Raw genomic sequence first — 26,160 nt, forward strand, 5'->3', positions numbered from 1 at the left:
GAGACAGCAGAGATCCTCAGAGAAAACAAAAGGGATCTTCTCCCCTTGCCTACTTGGTTTATAGCAAATTTTCTTTTTTAGAACAATGATAGTTGAAGTCTAACAATTCCTTAGAGCTTCTTAGAAAGGAAGAGGTATCCTCAAACCTCCTACATTACCTATGTAGTCAGCTTTGGACTGGCTTACTTTGGGTCTCAGCTTCTTTGCTAACAAAGCCAGATTTGACTTGTAAAAACAAAATTAACTTTCAGTTATAAGATAAATAAGTACTCGGAATGTAATGTACAACATGATAAATATAATTAACACTGCTGTATTTTATATATGAAATTTACTAAGAGCAAATCCTGCGTCCTCATCACAAATAAAAAATATATTTTTCTATTTAATTTTATATCTACATGAGATTATGGATGTTCACTAAACTTATCGTGATAACCATTTCATGATGTATGTAAGTCAAATCATTATGCTGTACACCTTAAACTTATTATTATAAGTTATTATAAGTCAATTATAATAAGTCAGTTATATAAGTCAATAACTTATTATTATAAGTCAATTATATCTCAATAAAACTGGAAGAAAAATATTGGACTCGCCTTTACCAAATTTTCTCTGAAGCTTTAGAAAACAAGGGTCCGCAGAACCCCATGTAATAATAGATAAGAAGTAAAATACTTTACAACTTTACCATTTGTAATTTCATTGAATCCTTATAACAGTTGTATGAGGTAGAAATTTTTATTAAAAAATTGATTTTACAGATGAAGAAAGACTAAGAAAAGTCAATAAGCGTGTACAAGTTTTTACTGCTTGTAAGTGGCAAAGCTAAGACTAGAGCTTAGGTTTACTGGAATCTAAATCCAATTCCAGTGTACTTCCCACTCCACCAGGCTGTCAGGCAAGGCCTCTCTGGGTTTAAAGGGAACACAAGTAGTGTGTCTGCCTCTGATACATTATATGTGGTGTCGGTACAAAAAGCAAATGGATTAAATCTTGTCTGGGCAAGAATCATGCACATTAAACTGATTTGCTCTTTGCTTGTGGCTGATTTACTTGCCTGGATCACAAAATTATTTCCCACTTTGGTAGGAAAGAAAGCAGTATTTTCCCCCAAAGAAAGAAGTGTTGGCCTTGAGTTATTATTCCTCTGCTCCTTTTGGCTTCCTGTTCTCTGAAGAAGTTGTTCATTAATTTCATGTCTTTCTAGACTGTGAGCTCTTTAAGTATAAAAGTCAAGAACCTCCTGTGCCTGGAAGAGAGCAGGCAGTTAGTTACTCATTAAATATTCATTGAATTAAGTTATTATCATTATGTTTATATTAATTATAAATTACTATTGCTGTAGGTAATTATTTTATAGTAATAACTACCATTAATGTTAAGAAAGCTAGGGTGGCTATGCTATTATCAGACAGAACAGACTTTAAAACAACAACAAAAAATGTTACTAGAGTTAAAGAGGGACATTTTATAATAATAATAAAAGAGTCAATCATTCATGAAGGTATAACAATTATAAACATATATACACCTAACAATAGAATCCCAAAATATGTGAAACAAACTATACCTAACAGATATCTGTAGGACACGCCAACAACAGAATTTAGTTGTCTCCAGTACACATGAAACATTCTCCAGGATAGTCAGTATGCTGGGCCATAAAACAACTCTCAGTACATTTAGAGGATTGAACTCATACAGAGTATGTTCTCCAGTCACAATGGAATGAAGTTATAAATTAGTAATAAAAAGAAATTTGAGAAATTTACAATTTAGTGAAAAATAACACACTCCTGAATAATCAATGGGTCAAAGAAGAAATCACAAGGGAAATTAGAAAATACTTGGAGATGAGTAAAACACACCATACCAAAATTTATGGGATGTAGCTAAAGTATACTTAGAAGGAAATTTATAGCTATAAATGCCAACATTAAAAATGAAGAAAAGGGGCTTCCCTGGTGGTGCAGTGGTTGAGAGTCTGCCTGCTGATGCAGGGGACGTGGGTTTGTGCCCCAGTCCGGGAGGATCCCACATACTGTGGAGCGGCTGGGCCCGTGAGTCATGGCCGTTGAGCCTGCGCATCCGGAGCCTGTGCTCCACAGTGGGAGAGGCCACAACAGTGAGAGGCCCACATACCGCAAAAAAAAAAAGAAGAGTGATCTCAACTCAGTAACCTAACCTTCCACCTTAACACACTGGGGGGAATAAAAGAGTAAACTAAACCTAAAGCAAGTAAAGGGAAGGGAATAATAAAGATTAGAGTAGAAATCAATGAAATTAAAAAACAGAAGAACAATAGAGAAAATCAATAAATCAAAAGTTGGTTCTTTGAAAAGAGCAACAAAATTAACAAACTTTTATCTAGACTGATTAAGAATAAAAGAGAGAAGACTTAAATTAGTAAAATCAGGAATGATACAGGGGGCATTATTACTGATTTTACAGAAATAAAAAGGATTCTAAGGGCATATTATGAACAATTATATGCCAACAAATCAGATATCTAGGAGAAATGGAAGAACTACAGATGGTACCTGACTTATGATGATTCAATTTAGGATTTTTCAACTTTGCAATGGTGTGAAAGTAGAAAATCTGAATAGACCTATAACATAATTAGTAAAAAAACAAACAAACTTTCTACAAAGAAAAGCCCAGGACAAACATCTTCATTGGTGAGTTCTAACAAATATTTAAATAAGAATTAACATTCACCTTCCACAGACTCTTCCAAAAAATAGAGGAGGGGGGAATACTCTCGGCAAGTATTGTCCTGATACCAAAATCAGACAAAGACATCATAAGAAAACTATAGACTAATATCCCACTTGAATATAAATGCAAAAGGCCTCAACAAAATAGTAGCAAAACGAGCAATAATGTATAGAAAGGGTTATATTACACACTATGACCAAGTGGGATTTATCCCAGGGGGGAAGATCCATTCAACATAGGAAAATCAATCAGTGCAACACACCATATTAAAACATTAAAGGACAGAACTCACATAATCATTTCAATAGATACAGAAAAAGCTTTTGACAAACTCTAATACCCTTTCATGATTTAAAGAAACAAAGAAATGAACAAAAACTCCAACAAACTAGGAATAGAAGGAACTTCCTCAACCTGATACAGGACATTTATGAAAAACCCATGGCTGTCATCATACTTAATAGAAAAAGACTGAATGCTTTTCCCATAACATTGTGAACAGGCAAGGATTTCAGGTCTCACCACTTCTGTTGAACATTGTGCTGGAGGTTCTAACCAGGGCAGTTGGGCAAGAAAATGAAATAAAAGTCATCCAGATTGGAATGGAAGAAGTAAACTAGCTGTCTTTGCAGATGACACGATCTTGTATAGAGAAAATTCTGAGGAATCCATGTAGAAACTATTAGAACTAGTAAATGAGTTCAGCAAGGTTGCAGGATATAAGATCAATATATAAAAATCAATAATATTTCTGTACAGTTGTAATAAATAATCCAAAAATGAAATTATGAAAACAATTCTGTTTACAATAGCATCAAAACAAAAAAAAATAGGAATCAATTTAACAAAAGAAGCATAAAACATAAACTCTGAAAACTACAAAACATTCTTGAAAGAAATTAACGATCTAAATAATTAGAAAAATATCCCATGTTCATGGATTGAAAGATTTAATATTTTTAAGATGGTAATACTCCCCAAATTGATCTACAGATTCAACACAGTCCCTATCAGAATCCCAGCTGACTTGTTTGCATATTTTGACAAGCTGTTCCTAAACTTCACATGGAAATTCAAAGGACCCATATTAGCCAAAACAATCTTGAACAGGAACAGATTCAGAGGACCCACACTTCCCAATTTCCCAGAACTTATTAGAAAGCTACAGGTAATCAAGACTGTGTTTTTGGCATAGGGGTAGACATATGGATCACTGGAATAGTATTGAGTGTCCAGAAATAAACCCTCGTATTTACAGTCAGTGATTTTCAACAAGGGTACCAAAAACAATTCAGTGGGGGAAAGAACAGTCTTTTCAACATATGGTGCTGGGACAACTAGATATCTACATGTGAAAGAATGAAATAGGACCCCTCTTTCACATCATATACAAAAATTAACTCAGAATGGTTCAAAGACCTAAATATAAGAGCTAGAACTATAAAACTCTTATAAGAAAACTTGGAGGTAAATCTTTGTGACCTTAGATTTGGCAAGGGTTTCTTACATATGATACCAGTAGCACAAGAAGCCAAAGAAAAAATAGGTAAATTGGACTTAATCAAAATTTAAAACTTTTGTACTTCAAAGGACACCATCAGTAAAACAAAAAGACAACCCACATATTTGGGATAAAATATTTGCAAATCATCTGACAGATAAGGGACTTGTACCAATGTTTATATGTCAAGAACTCTTACAAGTCAATAATAAAGACAACCCAATTAAGAAATTTGCAAAGAATCTGAATAGATAGTTCTCCAAAGAAGATATAAAGATGGCTAATAAACACATGAGAAGGTGTTCAACATAATTAGTCATCAGGGAAATGCAAATCAAAACCACAGTAAGGTTCTATTTAACACCCTTAGAATGGCTATAATTAAAAAGGCAGATAATAACAAGTGTTGGCAAGGATATGGAGAAATTAAAACTCTTATATACTGATGCTAGGAGTGTAAAAATGGTATAGCCACTTTGGAAAAGAGTCTGGCTATTCCTCAAATGGTTTCCTGTCTCTATGACCTTGCTTATACAGTTTTTATTTGGGAATGCCAGTTCTTTTATCTTTGCCTGTCAGAATCCTGCCTATTCCACAAGGCCCAGCTCCAATTCCAGTTCCCCAAGCTTATATACTTAGAAACAGATTCTGCTAGGTTGTATGTCTTTATTTGGTATTACAAAATTGCCTTTCAGAATGCTTTTATTAATTCCCATTGTTTCAGATCCTTGCTAACACTTGATATTGTCAGACTTCAAAATATTTGTCAGTCTGATAGGTGTGAAATGATATTGTATTCCATCTACTTGCATTTTGCTGATTACTAGTGTCGTTGAACATCTTTTTCTTTTCTCCGCCATCTCCCGACTCATTTGAGTGATTTCTTCCATGAATTGCATGATTAGATTCTCTTGCCTTATTTTCATTTTCTTACTGATTAATATGAGTTCTTTATTCTGGATACTAGTTCTTTTTAAATGTGTGATAAATATCTTTTCTTACTCTGTGCTTGCTATTTTTTTTTTTTTTTTTCCGGTATGTGGGCCTCTCACTGTTGTGGCCTCTCCCGTTGCGGAGCACAGGCTTCAGACGCGCAGGCTCAGCAGCCATGGCTCACGGGCCCAGCCACTCCACGGCATGTGGGATCTTCCCAGACCGGGGCACGAACTCATGTCCCCTGCATCGGTAGGCCGACTCTCAACCACTGCGCCACCAGGGAAGCCCTCTGTGCTTGCTTTTTAACTCTGTTTATAGCATCTTGTCATACAGATTTAAATTTTGATAAGTTAAATTTATCAACCTTTTGGTCTCATCTAAGAAATATTGATACTTTCTAATCCCAAGGTCAAACTGATATTCTCCTTTTTTTTTTTCTAATAGTTTTAAAGTTTTTGTTTCTTTGTTTAATTTAGGTCTTTGGTCTTTCTGGAATTGGAGAAGTGAGAGGTGGGGATCTAATTATTTTTTCTTCACATGGAAAACCAAGTATCCCAATATATTTTATTGAATCTGAGCAAGGTTCTTTCCTTTACCAAATCTTGTTAAACAGAATAATGAAATGAAAGAGTGAATTGATCTGGGAGGGAAAGGGATTCATGGACCAAATCATCAGTTTGCAAGATTTCATCTTGCTTTTTTATCTCTTTTAAAAGATAAATGCAGGGAGGGCAGGAATCATTCACGAACAGTCTGTAAAGTGCTGAGCACCTCCCATCTGTCTTATAGATGGTGGCGGGGCGGGGGGAGCAGCAGCATACTCCTGGAGTGGTGGTTGAGACAGAATAGGCCATCTGCTTTCCATTAAAATTTCTCCCATACTGGCAGATAGGGAACTTTGGTGATATTTTTAGATTTGTAAAAGAATGTTTCCCCCTGAGGAATAGGAACACACTTACCTATGTGCTTACTTAGTAGCAATTTTATTACTAGCTTGAACCTAGCCTATTTTCTTATCTTTTTTTGTTGTGATATTGTTTTTACACTGAAGACATATCAAGCTAGGCCTGCTCTGGTTTTAGCAGCCTTTCTCTTCTAGGGCCCAGCCAAGGCGAATGACCCGCAGGTTGGTGGCCTTTCACCTGATGGATGAGTTCTCCCTGAAGATGCAACAACGTAACTCAGAGCACAGTTGATTACAGGATAGTGCCCCCTTTCTTGTTGCCTCACGGGGGAAGTTGCCTTGCCCCAACTAAGAACGATGCCTCACTTACACCCTTATATTTCCCTGGGGCTCACTAGTGGGAGGCCGGGTGGGTGGGCCTTGAATCCAGTGTACAGGCTTCCTCAGATTCAGGTCTGATGGGCTGCTCCAGAGCCAGCACTGCAGAACTGCTGCCTGCCTCCCTGACCTACATTCCCACCAGTATAGCACTCTTAGCAGCCAGGCCTCCCAACTAGTAAGAGGAATTCAGATTTAGGCTTTTTATCTGGAGCGAACACATTCAAGGGTCCATTTAATTTATTTTCTTTCCTTCTGCCTATTTAAAGAAAAGGGGGAAAAAAGCCCACAAACCCTGCAGTTAGAATGTTTCCCATCTTTACTTTTAGCCTTTCAGCTCAGTGCAATAAAAATGATTTTGCTGTCAGGATGAAGTTTTGTGAGCTCTGTCTCCTAAACATCTTTGTAATTCCACTCTCTTTATCCCATTGTTAATGTTTTAGCTTTGCCTTTGGGCTGTTGCACCAACTTCCCATCTGGTCCCTCCTTCTCTGATCTCACCCACTCTGAACCCCTTTCTACATTGCTACTGTAGTTGTTTTTATAAAACACAAATTTGAAACTCCCCAATTTAAAATCCTCCAATGGATTCTTAAATTCCATGTCTTAGCCTGACATTCAGATCTCTTCACAATCTGTCCCCAGTGTTGTTGTTGTTTTTTTGCGGTACGTGGGCCTCTCGCTGTTGTGGCCTCTCCCGTTGCGGAGCACAGGCTCCGGACGCACAAGTTCAGCGGCCATGGCTCATGGGCCCAGCCGCTCCGTGGCATGTGGGATCTTCCCAGACCGGGGCACGAACCCGTGTCCCCTGCATCGGCAGACGGACTCTCAACCACTGCGCCACCAGGGAAGCCCCCCCAGCGTATTTTTTAAACCTTCATTTCCTGCCACTCTTCCCCACTCACTGTAACCTCCAACCACACTGAACTATTTGCCATTTGCCTGATATGGGATACATTTTCATGCCTTCATGCATGAAACGAATATATATTTCTTTGTCCGCACCCTCACACACCTCTGACAAACTCCTCTTATTCATTGTTCAAGGCCAGCTAAAATCTTTCTTCATCTGAAAAGCTATTCCCAACTATCCCAGACCTGTTCTTCACTCCTTCCTCAGCATTTCTAGAATACCCCAACATTCTCTGATTATATATCATATATATTGCCTATAGATTAATATAAATAATCTATGTTACTTCCCTGTTAGACTGTAAGCTCTATGTAGAGAACCTAGCACCATGCTTGGCACGGTAAGCATCTGCTAGGTGCTAACTATGCTGATGGATAATGATGAAGAAATCTGGATTAAGTCACTTTAGGCCTTCATTGACCACTTATTACCAGTCTTGTTGTGTCAATTCAGTTCTTTTTTTTTTTTTTTTTAAATCAAGGGAAAAAAAGAAGAGTGAGCGAGGCAGGAAGAAAATGGAATTATTTTAAGGGAAGATGATTTGTAAATTGAAGTCTGACCAAAGGTGGACAATCAGGATGGGGAAGAGTTGAAGGAATTGAGTCTGGATTTGAGCAAGAGAAAATTCAGGAAGAATAACAGATATCTTCATATCTGTGGACAGTTGTGCTGGAGCAGAGGAAACAGACATGTTCTGTGAAGGTGGAACTAGGACCAGTAGTTTAGAAGCTGTTCAGGGTTAGATTCCTTACAAGGTTGATTTTTAGCGCAGAGTAAAGAATTTCTTAACCTCCAGAGCTCTCCAACAGGAGCTTTGACTGCCTCAAGAGATTCTGAACACACCATCATTAGAAGGTGTGCTGGCAGAGGCCATGTGGCCAGCCATGTGGGCCACTATAGAAGATATTACAGTGCTGAGTGTCAAATTAGACTCAATCATCTCTAATACCTCTTTTAACTGTGTAATTCAGTGCCTGTGTGATGCTTTTCAGTAACGTGAGCATGACCTATATTAGGATACTGAGTGGGAACAGAATAGCTTTTTTTTTTTTTAAATAACTGCACCATCTTTGACCAAATCGATTCTCCTGAGTAATTTCCTGTTTTCTCAGGTTTTGAATCTGAAGTAAAAGAATGTTGGCAAAGAAAACGGCAGCCAAATCCAGAGGTTTATGCAAAGTAGACTCATGTTTTGAGGGAGGTTGTTAGAATGGACTTTGTCTCATTCAACAGGCCCAGTTCTGTCTCCACTCTCTTTTTAGTAGTTGTGTAAGATAAGTCTAAGCTTCAATATCCTCATCTATAAAATGGGACTAATAATGTATTTCATAGAGTTAGGGTAAAAATTAAGTCAGATAAAGAAGTGCCTGGCACAGTGCTCAGAACGTGTTACAGATTCAAAACTGTATCCTTCCTCTTGCCCTCTTCTCTTTTATTTTGAGAGAATTAAAGATTTTTGTTTTGCTTGTATGGTTTTTTTGGTCGCCCCTAGGGTTGGGGGACAGTTTTCTTCATTTTAATTGTGAGCTTCAGAGCTAAAGCTCTGTCTTCATTGCATAAGTGTTCCCCCTGCTCACAAAGGAGTAATCCTCTTTGTCTTCCTGACCCAAGCAGTTAGTCTTCCACTACCTTTTTGATACTCTGCTATTTTTACTTCCTAAAGATCAAGTCGTTTCAGCAATAGTTTCTGATTTCTCTTGAAAGTAATTTCTAATTTCCATATTAATCAAGAAAATAGCTTTACATTTCTTCAGTCCTAATCCTAGTAACAATAAGTAAAAGGGATTAGATTGTATTAACATCTGTAAAGCAGTTAAAATGTACGCAGCATCAGAATCCTAGGAAACCTGATCACTACTGTAGCCTTTGAGGTACAGAGGAGAAAAGCTCACTTGTGTCCATTTATTCTCTTCACTCTTGACCTCCAAAGAATATAAATACAGGAGGGGCACACTTGTTCCCAAGGAGCAAGTCATAGTTATTTGGTAGGTGTGGAAAAGGCCAGTTTCCACCACTGATTTACTGAATAATCAAAGCCAAAATATCACTTTACCTCTTTGAGCCTTGATTTCCTTATCTACAAAATGGGGAAAGTAACATTAGTGTTGTTTTGAGGCTTGAATGACTTAGCATGTATGAAAATATCTTTTATCTGAGTGGTGGGTGAAATATCCATGGTATATTATTTGAATTCCATGTCTTTACCCCCCATGCACTTTAACAGATCCAGGCAGTCTTGGGGAACTGGGACTTGGAGTGCGCTCCACTTGCTTTGGTGGGGCAGAACCTATCCAGAGTCTTGGGAGTGTGCTGAGAGGAGACTTCATCAGGTAATAGCCAGTCTAGCAAGTGTTACTATGACCTGAAACTTACATTCTAGTAGTGGGAGATAGGCAGTCTCCCATAAATACGTAAACATAGAGTATATCAGGTTGTTAACTGCTGTGAGGGAAAACAAAGCATGATAAGGAGCACAAAGAGTAATGAAAGTTGAAGGTAGTATTTTAGAATGTAAGGTGACCTTTGAACAGAGTTCCAGAAGGGAAGAAAGGGTCAGGGTAAAGGCTCTGAGATGGGAAAGTGCTTGACACATTTGAAGAACAGCAAGGAGGCCATTGTGGCTGGAGTAGATTAGCATGTGGGCAAGGAGAGGAGGTTAGAGAGGTAGCTGGTGGGTCATTGAAAGGATTTCACCATAATTGTCTTGGGAAGCTACTGTGGGGCTTAAAGAGAGGAGTGTCATGATCTGATTTAATGTTTTAATGGATCTGTTCTGGCTGCTGTGGTAAAGAGACTGCATAGGATCAAAGGTAGAAGCAGGGAGACCCCTTAAGAAGCTATTGCAATAATCTAGGTGAGAAATAACAATGACTTGGGCTAGGATAGAAAGTATGTACGCAATGAGATGTGGTCAGATTTTAAATATATTCTAAAGGTGGAACTGAAAGGATATGCTGATGGATTAGATGTGGATAGGAGAAGAAGAGTAGAGTCAAGGATGACTCTAAGATTTTTGGCCTGAGGAGCTAGAAGAATGAGTTGTCATTTACTGGTGTGGAGAAGAAGCTTAGAGAACAGATTTGGAAGGGAATGGGAAGATAAAAGTAAATATTTAGTTTTTGAATGTCATAAGTTTAAAATAATAATAGCTAACTTTTTGAAATCTTAACTGTTTGCCTGGCTCCTAGTACTTTGAGGTCTTACTAATTTAATACTTACAGCAACCTATTAAGTAAATAATATTATTATTCCCACTTTACAAATGAGAAAACTAAAGCACAGAGAGGTTAAGTAAGTGGCCCAAGGTCACACAAATAATTAGTGGTGTTGCTGGAATTCAAACCTAAGCTTAGATCTAGCTCCAGAGACCATACTCTTAGCCACTCTACCCATATAGCCTTGATGTCTAGCAAACATCCAAGTGGAGATGTTAAGTAGGTAGTTAGATACTGTGAGTCTGGAGTTCAGGACAGCAGTCCAGTCTAGCAATATGAAACTTGGGCATAGGTAGTGGACAGATGAAACTGAAAAGGTAAGTTAGGGTCAGTGACTGTAAAGGGAGATATGGTCACAAGAAGACAAAATGATGAGATCAAGACCTAAAAGGCAACCTACCCTTTTAGGTGTGGTTAACCCATCAGTCCTGCTTCATAGAGCCAAGGAAGGTACAAGGCAAGCCACTTATGGATGTCCCCAAAATGCTACCCTTCATCCTTCTGCCTGGAATGTTCTTCCTCCCCTTTTTTTGGTCCACATCAAGGGACACCTAGTGCCCAGTATAATCCCTGGCAGACAATAGGTACTAAATAAATGTTGGTTGATAAAGGCCCCTTTTCTGCTCACTTTACATCCTTGTCATGGCACTTTTCGGGCTGCATTCTAACTGTCCACTCATCTGTTTTTCTCTCTCATTACTTGGTGACACTCTCAAAGCCAGGGACCCTCTTGGATTTGTTTCTTTTGTTTTTAAACCTTTCATAGCTCCAGAATACAATGCCCTGGGTAATCTCTTTATTGAGTACCTATTCTCTACAGTTATCTGTGCTAGGCACTAGAGATGCCAGCATCATCAACAGAGGCAGCAGGATGAGTAATATCAGTTGGGGACAAGGAAACAAAATAAACAAAACAAACCCAGAAAAGTTGTAGGAAGGAAGCCCAGCTTTCATATGATGCCCTTTTTGGACAGGGGAAGTTGATGGTTGGGAAGGGATACTCTCTACTGGCCACACAGACTATTTATTCATCACCACCCTGTGTTTGAGAAGCTTGGATGCTTGCTGTCCAGGCTGAGGGGAAGAGGAGGTGGTGGTATGCTCAGGGAGTAGAAAATAGGAACTGATCAAGAGCTGTTGTGTACAGGCAAATGAGCCATAGCTATGCCTTCAAGAAGCTTACAGATTGGGGAAAGGGGGGAGGACAGGAAATGTAAACAAACCGTCGAAGTACACTGTGATAAGTTCTGTCATTGGGGACGCATGTGTCTTCAAATTTGTTCTGTTCTACAGGGTAGAAGGTACAGGTAGAGTTTGGTGAAGTATGAGAAGCCCCTTTCAGACAATCAGAGCAGTTTCACAGTGGAGGGGGCTGCCGAGTCTCAGGAAAGGACAGAGTTTATTATGGTCAGTAGAGGCGTAAGAGCAGGGATGAATGATGCGTGAGTGTGTTGCAGAGTAGCCCTAGCCTCAAATGGCCTTGAAGGTGCTTCTAACCTCTGTAATCCCTTCCTTTTTCTCAGCCTAAGGATGTCACCTAGAAAATTAAGAGGGCTTTTTCTAATGCTGCCATTCTTTGATACCTGCCAAATTCAAGTGAATGAAAAATAATTCTACTTAGAAACACTGAAGGAAGATCCTGTAATTGCCCCTAAAGTAAAAGACATCTGAAATGACATAATAGGGGTATGATTATTACCCTTGGCTGTACAATCTCTCACATGAAGCTGAATACAGATTTCAGCCATGAGACCAGGTCACTTCGCTTCCCAAATTAAACCCTTGACTTTCTCCTTGAGAAGTGGCAGACCTCCATATTGCTAATTAAGTGACAAGTTGGCTGCCTTGGTTCTGAAATCAGAAAGTGATTGGGAGTAAAGAGAGATGAATTTTCTTTGGAATTGGAAAGGATTTAGGGAAAGGTATATTAACAAAGATACATTATTAAAGCTCAATATTTATAAATCCCAAAGAAGCTTTTAGGGATTTGGGGATTTAATCTTTGACTTTTAAAATCAGCTTTCCATTGTCGGTCAAAATACCAATGAGCATTTAAAAACTGCAGGGAGCAATGAGACAGGCACTTACACACTGCTAGTGCGAGTACAAATTGATAGTCTTTCTAGAAAGCAGTGTGGCAAAGTATGTGAAGATTCTTAGCATGTCACTTCTCATCATTTCTGCTGCTACTTCCCTGATCTGAGCCCCATCATCTATTGCAAGGAGTTTGCAGTAGCCTCCTAACTGGTCTCTCTGCTTCTCTACTCTTCCCCCATTATAGTCTGTTTTCCACACAGCAATCAGAGTGACTCTTTTCAAACATAAGTCAGACCATGTTATTATTCTGCTCAAGACCCCATCATGGCTTCTCATTTCACTCAGAGTAAAAGTTGAAGTCCTTACAGTAGCCTGAAGGCCCTACACGAACTGACCAGCCTGCTATCTCTCTGACTCCTCTACAACTACTTTCCGCCTCGCTTGTTCCACTTCAGCTACACTGGCCTCTTTGCTATTCCTCAGGCATATCCCATATCATATACTCCCAACTTAGGGCCTTTGAACTGACTCTTTTCCTTCCTGTGAAATGCTCTTCCTTCAGCCATCTTGCTTGGTTAACTCTATTTCCTTCCAGTCTGTGTGGAAACCTTACTTTCTCAGTGTGTCTTATACTGGTTACCCTATTTAATAGTGCAGTCCCAACACCGTGGCACATCTGATGCCCTTTACCCTGCCCTTTTTCTCTTTTCCATAGCACTTAAGACTGTTTTTTTCAATATTTACTATTTATCCACTGCCTTCTCCAACCCTCTTAAAATATAAGCTCCACAAGGGCAGGGATCACAGTGTCTGGCACAGAGTAGATACTGAAATATTTGTTGAATGAATGGGCTTTAAAAATAGCACTATCTTTTGACCTAGAAAGCTCACTTCTAGAACTCATTCCTGAAAAAATAATCAGAAATGCAGCCAAAGATTTATTTGGGTTGTTCTCATACCTTTATTTATAATAATGAAAATTTGAAAACAACCTAAACCTATAAAAACAGAGTTATGGTTAAATAATTTGATATATCTACATAATGGTATATTATCAAGATATTAAAAAGTGTTTTGAAGAGAATTACGTGGGAAAATGCTTATAATGTTAAAGTGAAAAAATAGAATTTAAAACAACATTTACCCTTATCTCACACCATATACAAAAATGAATTAATGATGGGAATTCCCTGGCAGTCCAGTGGTTAGGACTCCATGCTTTCACTGCCGAGGGCCCGGGTTCAGTCCCTGGTCAGGGAACTAAGATCCCCACAAGCCATGCAGCACAGCCAAAAAAAAAAAGGATCAATGATATAAATATAAGGGTCAAAGCCTTAAAACTCTTAGAAGAAAATATAGGGTAAATCTTCATGACCTTGGATTTAGCAAGTGTATTCTTAGATATGACACCAAAAACATGAGCAACAAAGGAAAAATAGATAAATTGGATTTCATCAAAATTAAATCTGATAAAAGTTTTTTTGTTTTCTTAGTTTTTAATGGAGTATAGTTGATTTACAATGTTATTAGTTTCTGCTGAACAGCAAAGTGAATCAGTTATACATATGCATATATCCACTCATTTTTAGATTCTTCTTCCATATAGTTCATTACAGAGAACTGACCTATGCTATACAGTAGGTCCTTATTAGTTATCTATTTTATATATAGTAGTGTTGTATATGTCAATCCCAATCTCCCAATTTATCCCCCTCACTCCACTTTCCCCCCCAGTAACCATAAGTTTGTTTTCTACATCTGTGACTCTATTTGTTTTGTAAATAAGTTCATTTGTACCATGTTTTTTTTAGATTCTACATATAAGCGATATCATATATTTGTCTTTCTCTGTCTGGCTTACTTCACTCAGTATGACAAATCTGATAAAGGTTTAATATCCAGAATACATTAAAAAGTCCTACAACTCAACAACAAAACAACCCAACTTTTTAAATTGGCAAATGTTTTGAATAGACATTTCTCCAAACAAATGTACAAATGACCAATAAGCACATGAAAAGATGTTCAGCATCATTAATCATTAGGGAAATGCGCATCAAAACCACAAAGAGATACCAATTCACACCTGCTAGGATGGCTATAATTAAAAAAAAATAGAAAATAACAAGTGTTGGTGAGGATGTGTAAAAATTGGAACCCTCGTGCATTGCTGGTGGGAGTGTAAAATGGTATAGCCACTGTGAAAAACAGTTCGGTGGTTCCTCAAAAAGCTAAAGATAAAATTACCATATAACCCAGCAATTCTGCTCCTCAGTATATACCCCAAAAAATTGAAAACAAGGACTCAAACTGATACTTGTATATCAGTGTTCACAGCAGCATTATTCACAATATCCAAAAGGTGGAAACAACCCAAGTGTCCATCAACAGGTGAATGGATAAACAAAATGTGGTATATATATATATATATATATACACAGTGGAATATTACTCAGCCATAAAAAGGAATGAAGTTCTGATACATGCTAAAACATGAATGAACTCTGAAAAAATTATGCTAAGAAGCCAGGCACAAAAGGATAAATAGTGTTTGATTCCATGTGTTAGAATACATAAAGTATCTAGAATAGGCAAATTCATAGAGACAGAAAGTAGATTAGAAGTTAATCATGAAGAACCTAGGGGCAGGACAGGAATAAAGATGCAGACCTACTAGAGAATGGACTTGAGGATACGGGGAGGGGGAAGGGTAAGCTGGGACAAAATGAGAGAGTGGCATGGACATATATACACTACCAAATGCAAAACAGATAGCTAGTGGGAAGCAGCCGCATAGCACAGGGAGATCAGCTCGGTGCTTTGTGACCACCTAGAGGGGTGGGATAGGGAGGGTGGGAGGGAGGGAGACGCAAAAGGGAAGAGATATGGGAACATATGTATATGTATAACTGATTCACTTTGTTATAAAGCAGAAACTAACATACCATTGTAAAGCAATTATACTCCAATAAACATATTAAAAAAAAGAAGTTAAGATGGGTTATGGGAAGAGGGAATGGAGTGTTATTGCTTAATGGGTACAGAGTTCTGTTTGGGGTGGTTAAAAAACTTTTAGAAATACATAGTGGGGATGGTTGCACAACATTGTGAATGTAATTAGTGCCACTGAATTGTACACTTAAATGGTTAAAATCACAAATTTTATATATATTTTGTCACAATTAAAAAACGTTTTTTTAATCCTTATATATAATATGCAGTGGTGGACTGGATCAGGCTTGTGTGGGCTCTCTAGACCCAATTGTGAGCTTCTCAGCTACTTATACTTATTCAGTGATGTTGGTAGCTTGAAATTGGCCATGGTTGGGAGTGCTTACACCATGGAACTTAGCAAATGCTACAAATAGGGCTCCGCCCCAATCCCCTTGAGCCAGTTGTTAAATATTTACTAGCTCACCGCTGAATATATGTGTATAAAAATGCATGGAAAACTATCTGGAGACATAGATGCCAAACTGCTATTATCTCTGGGGAGGAGAGTAGTATTATGGCAGGAATGTGAAAGTAAACTTACACTTTCTACCATATATACTTCCATAGTGTTTCAGGGTTTTTTACAGTGAGCATATATCTCTTGTACTGCTTTGAAAAAACAGACAGAAAAATGTGTATATGTTGGGACTGTGGTATTGGTGATTTTTCTTGAGAAGCTAAAAGCAGTCACATATACTACCTGAAATGGCCCATGAAGAGGCTGAAGGCCAAGCTTGGGACTTAGATTCCATTTCCTCAGAAATCTGCTTTCTTCTTGCCCAACTAAATGACACTTTTTTGTCTCTTCATAGGTTACCCTACAGCCTATCCAGCTGCAGCCCCTGCCTACAATCCCAGCCTGTACCCCACCAATAGCCCCAGTTATGCTCCAGGTAAGGAAAAAGTGAAGCCAACAGTGGTGAGTGGGGTGGGAGGTGAGGCTCTATTTGGGAAAAAAAAGCCCGAAACACTTGCTGGCCTTTCCATGTCCTTAATTGCTCTGGGCTCAGCCTGTCCACGCTTGATTGTTCAGGGAGTCCCCTCTGGGAACTGGGGCAGTTCAGCCTCCGGGAATAGAATTTCTTCCATTCTCCTTGGGACTTAAAGTTGGCCCATCTCTCTTCTGCTGGAATATCTGAGACGTGTATCCTCCTCACAGAACCTTTTCTGCTCTCCCAGCATCCACACCCAGTTTTTGCTCGGTTTCCCCTGAGGCTGCCGTTGACACACACACACACACACACACACACACATACACATCCTCGGTTTCCCCTGAGGCTGCCGTTGACACACACACACGCGCGCACACACACACACACCCTCGGTTTCCCCTGAGGCTGCCGTTGACACATATACACACACACACCCCACCCACCCACCCACCCCTTCCTGGACGTGGATTTGGAAGAGAGTGAGAGACTTGCCACATTTTCAAGCTGCAGCGAGGAACTTGTTTTTCAAAAATAATAAAGGCCCAACACTCCTTGGATAGAGGTTGAAATAGATTTGAAAGTATCGAAGTTTGTTTCAGTTTGGGAGCAATGCAGAGGTTTTACCACCATCTTGACCCCCACGCTCAAAAAAACAAGCCACTCTCAGCTGGTGCTTTAATACTCAAGGAGCAGGAGAAAGAATGTGGGCTCTGCAGTTAGTAAGTCCTGGGTTTGAATCCTGATTACTCAACTCACTAGTTGTGAGTCCTTAGACAAGTTACCTCACCTCTCTGAGAAATGTGCTACACCTACCTCATGGTTGTAGATGGTTTTATGTAAGTTCCTCTTCATTTACTCAACAAGTATTTATTTGCTGAATGTCCTCCCCACTAGAATAGGAAAAAGGAAGGATGCTGTCTTTGCCTGAAGTAGCTTACAGTCCATTTGGAAGCTGACGTGTGAACAAATTCGTGGCTGTACAGTGTGATGAATATTGTAAAAGGAATACATACAAGAGGAGAGGAAGTGGAGGAGGGAACAACCTCTGCCTGGGGTTGAGGGTGTAGGGGAGGCTTCACAGAGGACCTAGCAGTGGAGACTTGAGGGAGAAGTAAGAGGCATTCTTTTTTGTTTGGTTGGTTGTTTTTTTGTTGTTGCTGTTAAGAGGCATTATTTTAAACATACAAAGGAAGAGTTGGGCATTCTAGGCAGAGTAGAGCCTGGGCAAAGACATGGAGGTGTGAGGAATGACACTGAAGAACCTTGAAGTAGTGAGAATGGTTGAAGCATAGGCTCTAGGGTGGCGGCGTAATAGATGAATCTGGACTACAGATGTGCGAGGGCCAGATTTGGAAAGGCCTGGAATGTCATGATAATACCCTCATTTTCTTGTTTAGTAATTATTTTTTTAATACCATTTGTTTTATTTGGCAATTGTGACTTTTTAAAATAATTTATTTATATCTTATTTATTTTGGGCTGCTTTGGGTCTTCATTGCTACGCAGGCTTTCTCTAGTTGTGGCGAGCGGGGGCTACTCTTTGTTGCCGTGCACGTGCTTCTCATTGCGGTGGCTTCTCTAGTTGTGGAGCACGGGCTCTAGGTGCGCAGGCTACAGTAGTTGTGGCGCGTGGGCTCCGTAGTTGTGGCTCGCAGGCTCTAGAGCGCAGGCTCAGTAGTTGTGGTGCATGGGCTTAGTTGCTCCACGGCATGTGGGATCTTCCTGGACCAGGTATCGAACCTGTGTCCCCTGCATCAGCAGGTGGATTCTTAACCACTTCGCCAACAGGGAAGTCCCTGCATGCATTCTTTTTTTATTTTTTAATTAATTTATTTATTTACTTATTTGTTTATTTTTGGCTACATTGGGTCTTTTTTTTAAATTTATTTAATTTATTTTTATTTTTGGCTGTGTTGGGTCTTCGTTGCTGCGCGCGGGCTTTCTCTAGTTGCAGTGAGCGGGGGCTACTCTTCATTGCAGTGTGCAGGCTTCCCATTGAGGTGGCTTCTCTTGTTGCAGAGCATGGGCTCTAGGCGCGTGGGCTTCAGTAGTTGTGTCTCATGGCCTCTAGAGCACAGACAGGCTCAGTAGTTGTGGCTCACGGGCTTAGTTGATCCATGGCATGTGGGATCTTCCCGGACCAGGGCTTGAACCTGTGTCCCCTTCATTGGCAGACGGATTCTTAACCACTGCGTCACCAGGGAAGCCCCCCACATGCATTCTTAACCACAACATTATAGTTGCAGTCGGCTAGAGAGAAATTGAGGTGTTAGACTAGAGCAGTCAGATTAGAGAGGAAAGGGAGAGCAGACAGGAAGAGCCTGAGATTGTGGGGACGTGGGGAAGGGAGAGATTGGAAAGCTCCTGGCATGTGTAAAGTACTGATTAAGTTTTAATTTTAAAGCACACAAAATATCAACCCACGTCTAACTTGATTTTCCCCAATTTTACTTTTGAAAAGTCAACGTATTTCCAAGCTGTGACTAAACCAACCCAGACCATTTTCTCACACAGTCCACTAGACAGGGTGGTATTAGCACATTGTGTCAGAAAGCCCCAAACTGGGAGTTGGAAGACTGGAGTTATAGCACTAACTCTGCTGCTGATTTTGGTGTGACTTTGGGCAGATCCTTTTCCCTTTGGAGTTACACATACACACAACTGGTCTGTGTCATATGTTGGGAGGCTGGCCTCTGCTTCTACCAGGTCTCCTGACTGCAGTGGAGGAGCTGACTCAAGGTCAGAGAGGACAGTGTACGTACTCTCAGCTTCCTTCCAGAGCTGGCCATTTGTGATGCTGAGAGATGCCTGCGGGATAGAAGCCTGCAAAGGAGCCAGGCTCTCAGGTTTAAATTCCTCTCAGCTTTTTCAAGAAGACCAAGAAGTCGCTTCAGAAAGAGCTATTTTTAGCAGCTCTAAATACCCAAAGATGTCCTCTATCCAGGATGCAGGGAAATATTTCACTCCTTCATTGGTTCTGAAAGCAATGTGGGTACTTGAAGCTTTCTTCCAAGCTCGTAGTGACTTCAGGGATCTTACTTAAGAACTGTTTGGCCCCGCAGAAGGCAGAGCCAATAGAGACTTGTTTTCAAAATCTGGAGACCAAAAGATGGGTCATATTAATGGTAATCTGACTTGAAAATGAAGGGAAAGGATAAACAGGATAACTAATATAGGTAAAAATGAAATACCTCCTCACAAAAAAAATCTGTTTATCAGTCATTGTCATCTGTTGTCTCACTTGATTCCATAGCAGCATTGTAAAGTACAATTACTCCCATTTTGCATATGATGAACCTGGGGAAGGGGAGGGAAAAGGAATTTGAGTTTTCTGAACACCTGCCATGTTCCAGACACTATGCAAGTCTTGTCACAAATCTTAATTTTTTTTCCGTAATCTTGTGAGTTAGAGCTTCTTGCCTTCAGTTTTGCTCAGAGAGGTTAAATAACGTGTCCAAAGTTGCACAGCTAAAAAGCAGTGGAGCTCAGATTCAAAGCCAAGCTGTCTGCCCACCGTCTGTGCCCCTTGTACAGCACCACGCTCTCCCAGAGGTCTCAGGGAATTAAGTGCCTCTGCATTGGTCCTGGCCCTCTAGGACTTTAAACAGAGCTCTTCAGAGGCCAAAGATGATTGGTTTTGTCCCTGAACCTTTACCTCCTCTAGCACATAAAGCCTCTGTCATGTGTGAAGTCCCTTTGCAATGCTTGGGAGACTTGAAATTTATTCTTAGCATGGACAAGCAAAGAGCAGGAACTTGGACTTACATACTTCCAGGCAGCTTCTGGGTCAGCTGCCTGGAGGATGTCATGGCATCCAAGGACATACCCTTCCTCAATGAATGGGCTTTCCTGGATGGCAAGTCTGTCACCCTCTCCAGGGTAGAGGTACTTTGCACCCTCTGCGTTCACTGTTTCTTGCGTAGCCTGGGGGAAACTGCTTTTTTAAGACAAAGTTTGTTTTTGTAACTGCAATATGTACTACTTTGCACAGATTCTTAGTGGTAATTTCAACTAACATTTCTATCCAACAGAGTTTCAGTTCCTGCATTCAGCTTATGGTAGGAGAGCTATTTTTCCTCATCTGTATTATGGCCTATGAATGTGTTATCTCGTAACAAAAGTAGATCCCCTCTCCTTCCCTCCCCAGATCCCATCCCCTAGGCTTGGGCTCCCCCAGGTGGCTCAGCAGCAGTTCCTGAAGCATGCAGGAACATGTCTGATGGTGCAAAATCATGGGTTGGAGACACACACGAACCGTCCCCTAGGGCAGCAGTGAAGGATCATGGCACTAAAAGGCGTCTCTCCCCTTCCTCACCTCTGGGGTCCCATCTGACCTAGGTCGGAAACCTTTACCCTCACATGGCTGCTGAATTCAAACAAACAAGTGAACAAAAATTCCTGGGTCTCTATGGCTCCTCTGTTGGCTTTATGGCAGCCCCTGCGGAGGAGTACCTAGATTATGCCTGTAAGAATGCAAAACACCAGTCTGCCCCACGATCAGATTTTCCATCTCCATTGGCAGTCTCACATGTTTGAAGACCTGGTTAACTTTAGATACAATCTATTCCCTTAGCCCAGATCTTGAGCTCTGGCTCATTTGGGGGGCATTTTCCTGGATGGTGAGAGGTGAGGGTCAAGTGTGCTAATAAGCCAGGGACCAGAGCTGGATTCTCTGGGCAGTGTGGACTCCAGGCCCAAGGCACCACGGGAACTTCTGGGCACCTGTGAGGGTCCCAGCAGTGTAACTTGACTAGGTCCTTTTTTGTCATAGACAGGAAGGGACCATAGGAGGGACTTGCTGCTTTCACCACCCTCACCTGGGCTGCTCAGGACAATGTTTCGTAAAGTCTCTGCACACTTTCTCGACTTTTAACCTTGAATTATTTGGATGTTGAAAATTGAATTTGTGTGTGGCACATCTTTTAGGAGATGAGCTGTGAAAATCTCTTCTTGCTGCTGCTGTGGGCTGCGTGATCTTGGGCAATTTGCTAATGTCTCCAGGCCATAGATAAAATGTTTTATTCCAGATGATCTCTGAGGTCCCTTTAAATGCTAACAGGTTGCCCTCTTATAATCTTATTCTTTCAGTTTTGCTAGTCACAGACCCGTTTCTCTTATTGTTTATGAGGAGTCGTGTTTGTTTGCCTCAGGATATATGAACTTGAACAGAAGACTCCATATGAAGTGAGAGAAGCTCTCCTGCCTCCTCACCTCTCCTGTTATAGCATCTGAAATAGAAATACTAAAGTGTATGTATGGAGCTCTTCTCTTCACAAAATGTTCTGTCCCAGACTCTAAGCTGGCCCTTTGAAGATACAAAGTTCAGTAAGACAGGGTTCCTGTTTTCAAGGAGCTCAAAGTTTAGCGGGGGAGATGGACAAACTAGCAAGTACAGGGGCTTCTAAGAATCACAGGAACTGGGATAGTGAACCAAGTGGGATACATGAGGGGGCTGTGATCAAGAAGTGGGGAAAAGAAAGGACTTCGCAGTAGAGGTGAGTCTTCAGCTCCTGGTTGATGGATTAATAAATGTCTACCAGGCGGTATTTGGGGAAGGACATGCCAGGAAGAGTGAGTAGTGTGAGCAAAAATACAGAGAAGTGATGCTTCTTGGCATAGTCTGGGAATGGTGAACAGTTTGTGTGGCTGTCATGTAGGGTTTGAGGGTGAGAACAGTGAGTCTAGAGAGATCATAGGACTAGATCACGAGGGGCCTTGAGTGCCACACAAGGAGTTAGGTAATGGAGAACCATGGAATGTTTTTAAGAAAGAAGTTTTTGTGATTAGGTTTAGGTCTTAGAAATATCACTCTGACTGCAGCTTGGAGATTGGAGTTGGCAGGTTTGAAAACAAACAGAACAGTGAGGAAGCAGTTGCAATAATTCAGGTAAGAGGTGATGAGAGCTTCCATTGGAGCTGTCCACACCTGTGGGGATGGAAGAGTAGACAGACACCACAATTAGAAACTGTAAGACTGGCTGACACTTGATCTTTGATCCTCACAATCAATACTATGAAGCAATCAAGGAGTGGTTATTATTGCCATTTTATGAGACAACAGACCTGAAGTTTAGAAAGGTATAGTGACTTGCCCAAGGTCCCACAGCTAATAAGTGGCACAGCCCAGGCTAGAACTCAGATTTCCTGACTTACTACATTGTTCAGGATGATGGTCCCTTGCTGCCTCTCCTCCTTGTAAGTGTGCTTAACAGATTGTTCAAGTGTCAGAGGGCGTGAGGGCCCCGTGTCCAGGGATGTGAACAACCCAGCACTTGGACGTGGGCCGCATGCTGTGACTGGGCCGTGGCCCTTCACTGCCATGGGTTCTCGCTCTCTCTTTTTTTAAATTGAGGAATAGTACATATATAGTACTACATAAAGTGCAAAAGTACGTAGTCTCAAACGTACACCTCAATAATATTTGACGTATATACACTTGTATTTATTCAAAATATAGACCATTTCTAGGAGTTGGTACCTTTCATGCCACCCAAGAACAGGCATACCTGTCAGAGCAGCGTCCTCTATTACCACGCCTCTAAAAGCTTCAGTTGGATTGTCTTCATCCCACAGCTGAGCTCTGAATCACTACCAGCAGCAGAATGGGTTTCTTTAGAATTGTATGTGGACGTATAGCTAACTAATGAGGAAGTCAAGTCGACAGCTGTTATTTGTTGTTTTTTGTTTTCAGCCTTCATATTTATCCAGTTATTTAAATTATTATGTATTCATATATACAGAAAAATATAGAAGATATTAGTATTTGTTTTCTTTATAATGAAACCAGAAGAAAATCCCCACTTCTTCAGGAACATGTATAGGTTAGCTCACTTGCTCAGTTGGGAAACACATAATCAAAGGCACAGTCGCACTTGCTTCTTTCCTGGTTAATCTGGAACATTGTTTTACTGTGTGTAATGCTGTCTTGTTCACTCTCTGGTTGGCGTGTGGCTGTGTTGCATCCCCAGCTAGACCATAAATACCTGGTGTGCAGTGACCATGACCCACGTGTATTCCTGTCCACCGTGGCGCTCCCCTCAGTGCTGAGTGCAGTGTAGGCCTCAGTCACTCATTGGTTAATTTTGATTTACTTACTTTAATTGTCACACAGTCCTTTAGGCTAATGTCAGACTTTTGGCTCATGATTAAAATTATGGTAAAGATGTACCACTTGGGTTAAAAACTGGACCAGAACAGGTCCTCCAAATTCTCAGCAGCCAAATTTAGGCCTCCTGCTCCCTGGTGGATTCCTGTGGGGTCTTGAGGGCCTGGGCTTGCTCTATCTGACTTCTCAGAGCTACATGTTTCACTTTTTAGGGAGTTGTTTTAGGTGGCCAGGGCTTTCCAGCCACGTGAAGTGGCAGATTCTAAATCTGGAGCTATCTTAATAAGATTTTTCAACACTAATTGGGTCCTTTATTAATTCCCACCACTCCACCCATCCCTGCCCCCCAGGAAAAGAAACCCATGATAATTGTTTAAATTGACTGCCCTCCTCCTGTGTTGTCTGCAGAGTCATGTTGTAATGTCCAGCAAAGGCCCTGGACTCTGCATTGGAATTCTGCTGGATCTCCATTTTCTTCTACCAGAATTCTCCTTTTAGTGTCACTTCCCTGCCCATGATTTCCTTCTCATTTCTCAGCATCCGCTGTATATATTGCGGGCCATTGATGCAAGCGCAGAGTCAGCCCAGAACAGCTCTACGTCTATCCTTGGTTCAGCAAAAACAGTAGAGTCTTTGACCTCCTCCTCTGACCCCAGTACTTCCATGACTGAAGGAACCAGAGGCATTTCCTGTTACCTGGACAGGCAGAGGAGTCTATGGAGATCTCTCTGGAGGTGGATTATCCTTGTCCTGATGGAATGAGAGGGTATAGGCAAACTTGCTTCTCATACCACCCTGTCTTACCTAGCCCCTTGTTAAAATGTTTCACGTATATCCAACTGTTGCCAATACTAATATACTTTAAAACACCCCATATCCATGTCTCCCAAGACCTCATCTGAGTGGAAAAGATACTGTTAAAATCATTCTTCAGCCACAAGTAGAAATTTGGGTCAAGAATATTTCTCCTCGGGAATTCCCTGGCGGTCCTGTGGTTAGGACTCCCTGCTTTCACTGCCAAGGGCCCGTGTTCAATCCCTCGTCGGGGAACTTGGATCCCAGAAGCCGCGCGGTGTGGCCAAAAAAAAAAATTTCTTTTTCCCTCTATTATTTGAAAATATATCAAGGGAGATACGTAAAATGTTAGGCAATCCCTCCCCCCACCCCCTTTGAAACCCTATTTCCTCTCTCCTTCCCTACAGGATACATGAAGGTAAGTTTTTTGAGTCACTCCCCACTTCTATTCCATAGGAAACATCATCCTTCAAATTTCTCAAGCTGAGCTTTGAGTCAGCCTGGGAAGTCTCTGCAGATTTCTTTCAAACTGAGCCTCATCTCTATTTCACACCTACCCCAAGTTTGACATTTGCTTTCTCAGTGGCCCAAAAGATCATCTCTAATTCATGAGGCGATATCTCAGGTGGAGCACCAGTAGCACCTCAGCAGGAGACATAAAAGGTGCAAGAGGTTTGTCTGGCCCTGGCTAGGTCTACAGGAGAAGAGGTTTGCAGGTAGTGTCCCGCTGGACAGCCTTGCCTTGTAAGCCACCAAAGCTCAGTCCCTTTAGAGGAGATGGCAGTCCAGCAAGGTTCATGTCATGTGGTTATTAGTATTTTGGGGTTGCTCTTTGAAAACAATTTGTTAAATGCACCTCCAGATGAGATTTCAGGCATAAAAAGGGGTAGTCAGTTGATCTGGCCCAGTACATAGTCAAAGGCTCCGAGTTGCTACACGTTAACGAGCAGGTGGCTGAGGAGTATCCCAGAGTCTTAGGCTAGAATGTCAGGCAGTAGAAGGCAGTATTCATAAGCATTTTCATGGGTTTGGTAGTGGGTAGAAAATCCTGACTCCCCTACTTAGTATAAGCTTAGGTCTCCTCAGTTTCAAATCGTTCAGAAGGTCACTTCAGCACTCCTCCCAACCACTCACCCATCTCAGAAAGCTGAACCATCCTGTGTGTCTGAACAGGGCCCCTTGGGTTATATGTTTCCGTCCAGCTCAAGATCCTTGCTTTTGTGTCTGTGATTGGTGGTGCCCACTTCTTATTTCTGCCTAATGCCATTCTTGTGTCTTCCCTTAAGCAACTCTGCTGATGAAACAGGCCTGGCCACAGAACTCGTCTTCCTGTGGCACTGAAGGCACCTTCCACCTCCCAGTGGACACCGGGACCGAGAACCGAACTTACCAAGCATCCTCTGCGGCTTTCAGTAAATACAGCCTGTCTCCTCCTTTCCTTGTTCCCCTTGGTTGGGACTGATTTGCCTCTTAGGAAGAAAGGAAAGGGAACTTTTAAAACTGACATTTATAGGACACTGTTTTAAGAGGTTCTCTCTCCTACCCACCAAAAAATTGGCCCTCCTTATATAGAAACGGTCATCCTCTTTAATCACACACCTGCTTTGAGGAGACACAAAGCAGTGAGGGAGAGAGAAGGAAGTACTCACCTGGCCAATGAGTTTGATGAGGGAAGGACTGTTACTGCATTTCAAGGGAAGGACAGAGGGCACTTTAAAGTCTT

At 41.0% G+C, this 26,160-nt stretch overlaps 1 protein-coding gene across 2 annotated transcripts in view; it reads left to right on the forward strand.

Annotated features, from left to right (window-relative positions):
- FAM168A (family with sequence similarity 168 member A) overlaps nt 1–26,160 on the forward strand; it is a 189,998-nt gene that overhangs the window by 153,738 nt on the left and 10,100 nt on the right. The window contains exons 2-4 of one of the 2 annotated variants that reach the window (XM_082845336.1): nt 16,418–16,498; nt 20,569–20,595; nt 25,724–25,849. In XM_082845336.1, the coding sequence (XP_082701462.1) occupies nt 16,418–16,498; nt 20,569–20,595; nt 25,724–25,849 (234 nt within the window). The remainder of the gene's footprint in view (nt 1–16,417; nt 16,499–20,568; nt 20,596–25,723; nt 25,850–26,160) is intronic. The other variant, XM_082845337.1, reaches the window with a different exon arrangement.

Source organism: Leucopleurus acutus (assembly GCF_964270905.1).
Source record: "Leucopleurus acutus genome assembly, chromosome: 8".
Classification (NCBI taxonomy): Eukaryota; Metazoa; Chordata; class Mammalia; order Artiodactyla; family Delphinidae; genus Leucopleurus; species Leucopleurus acutus.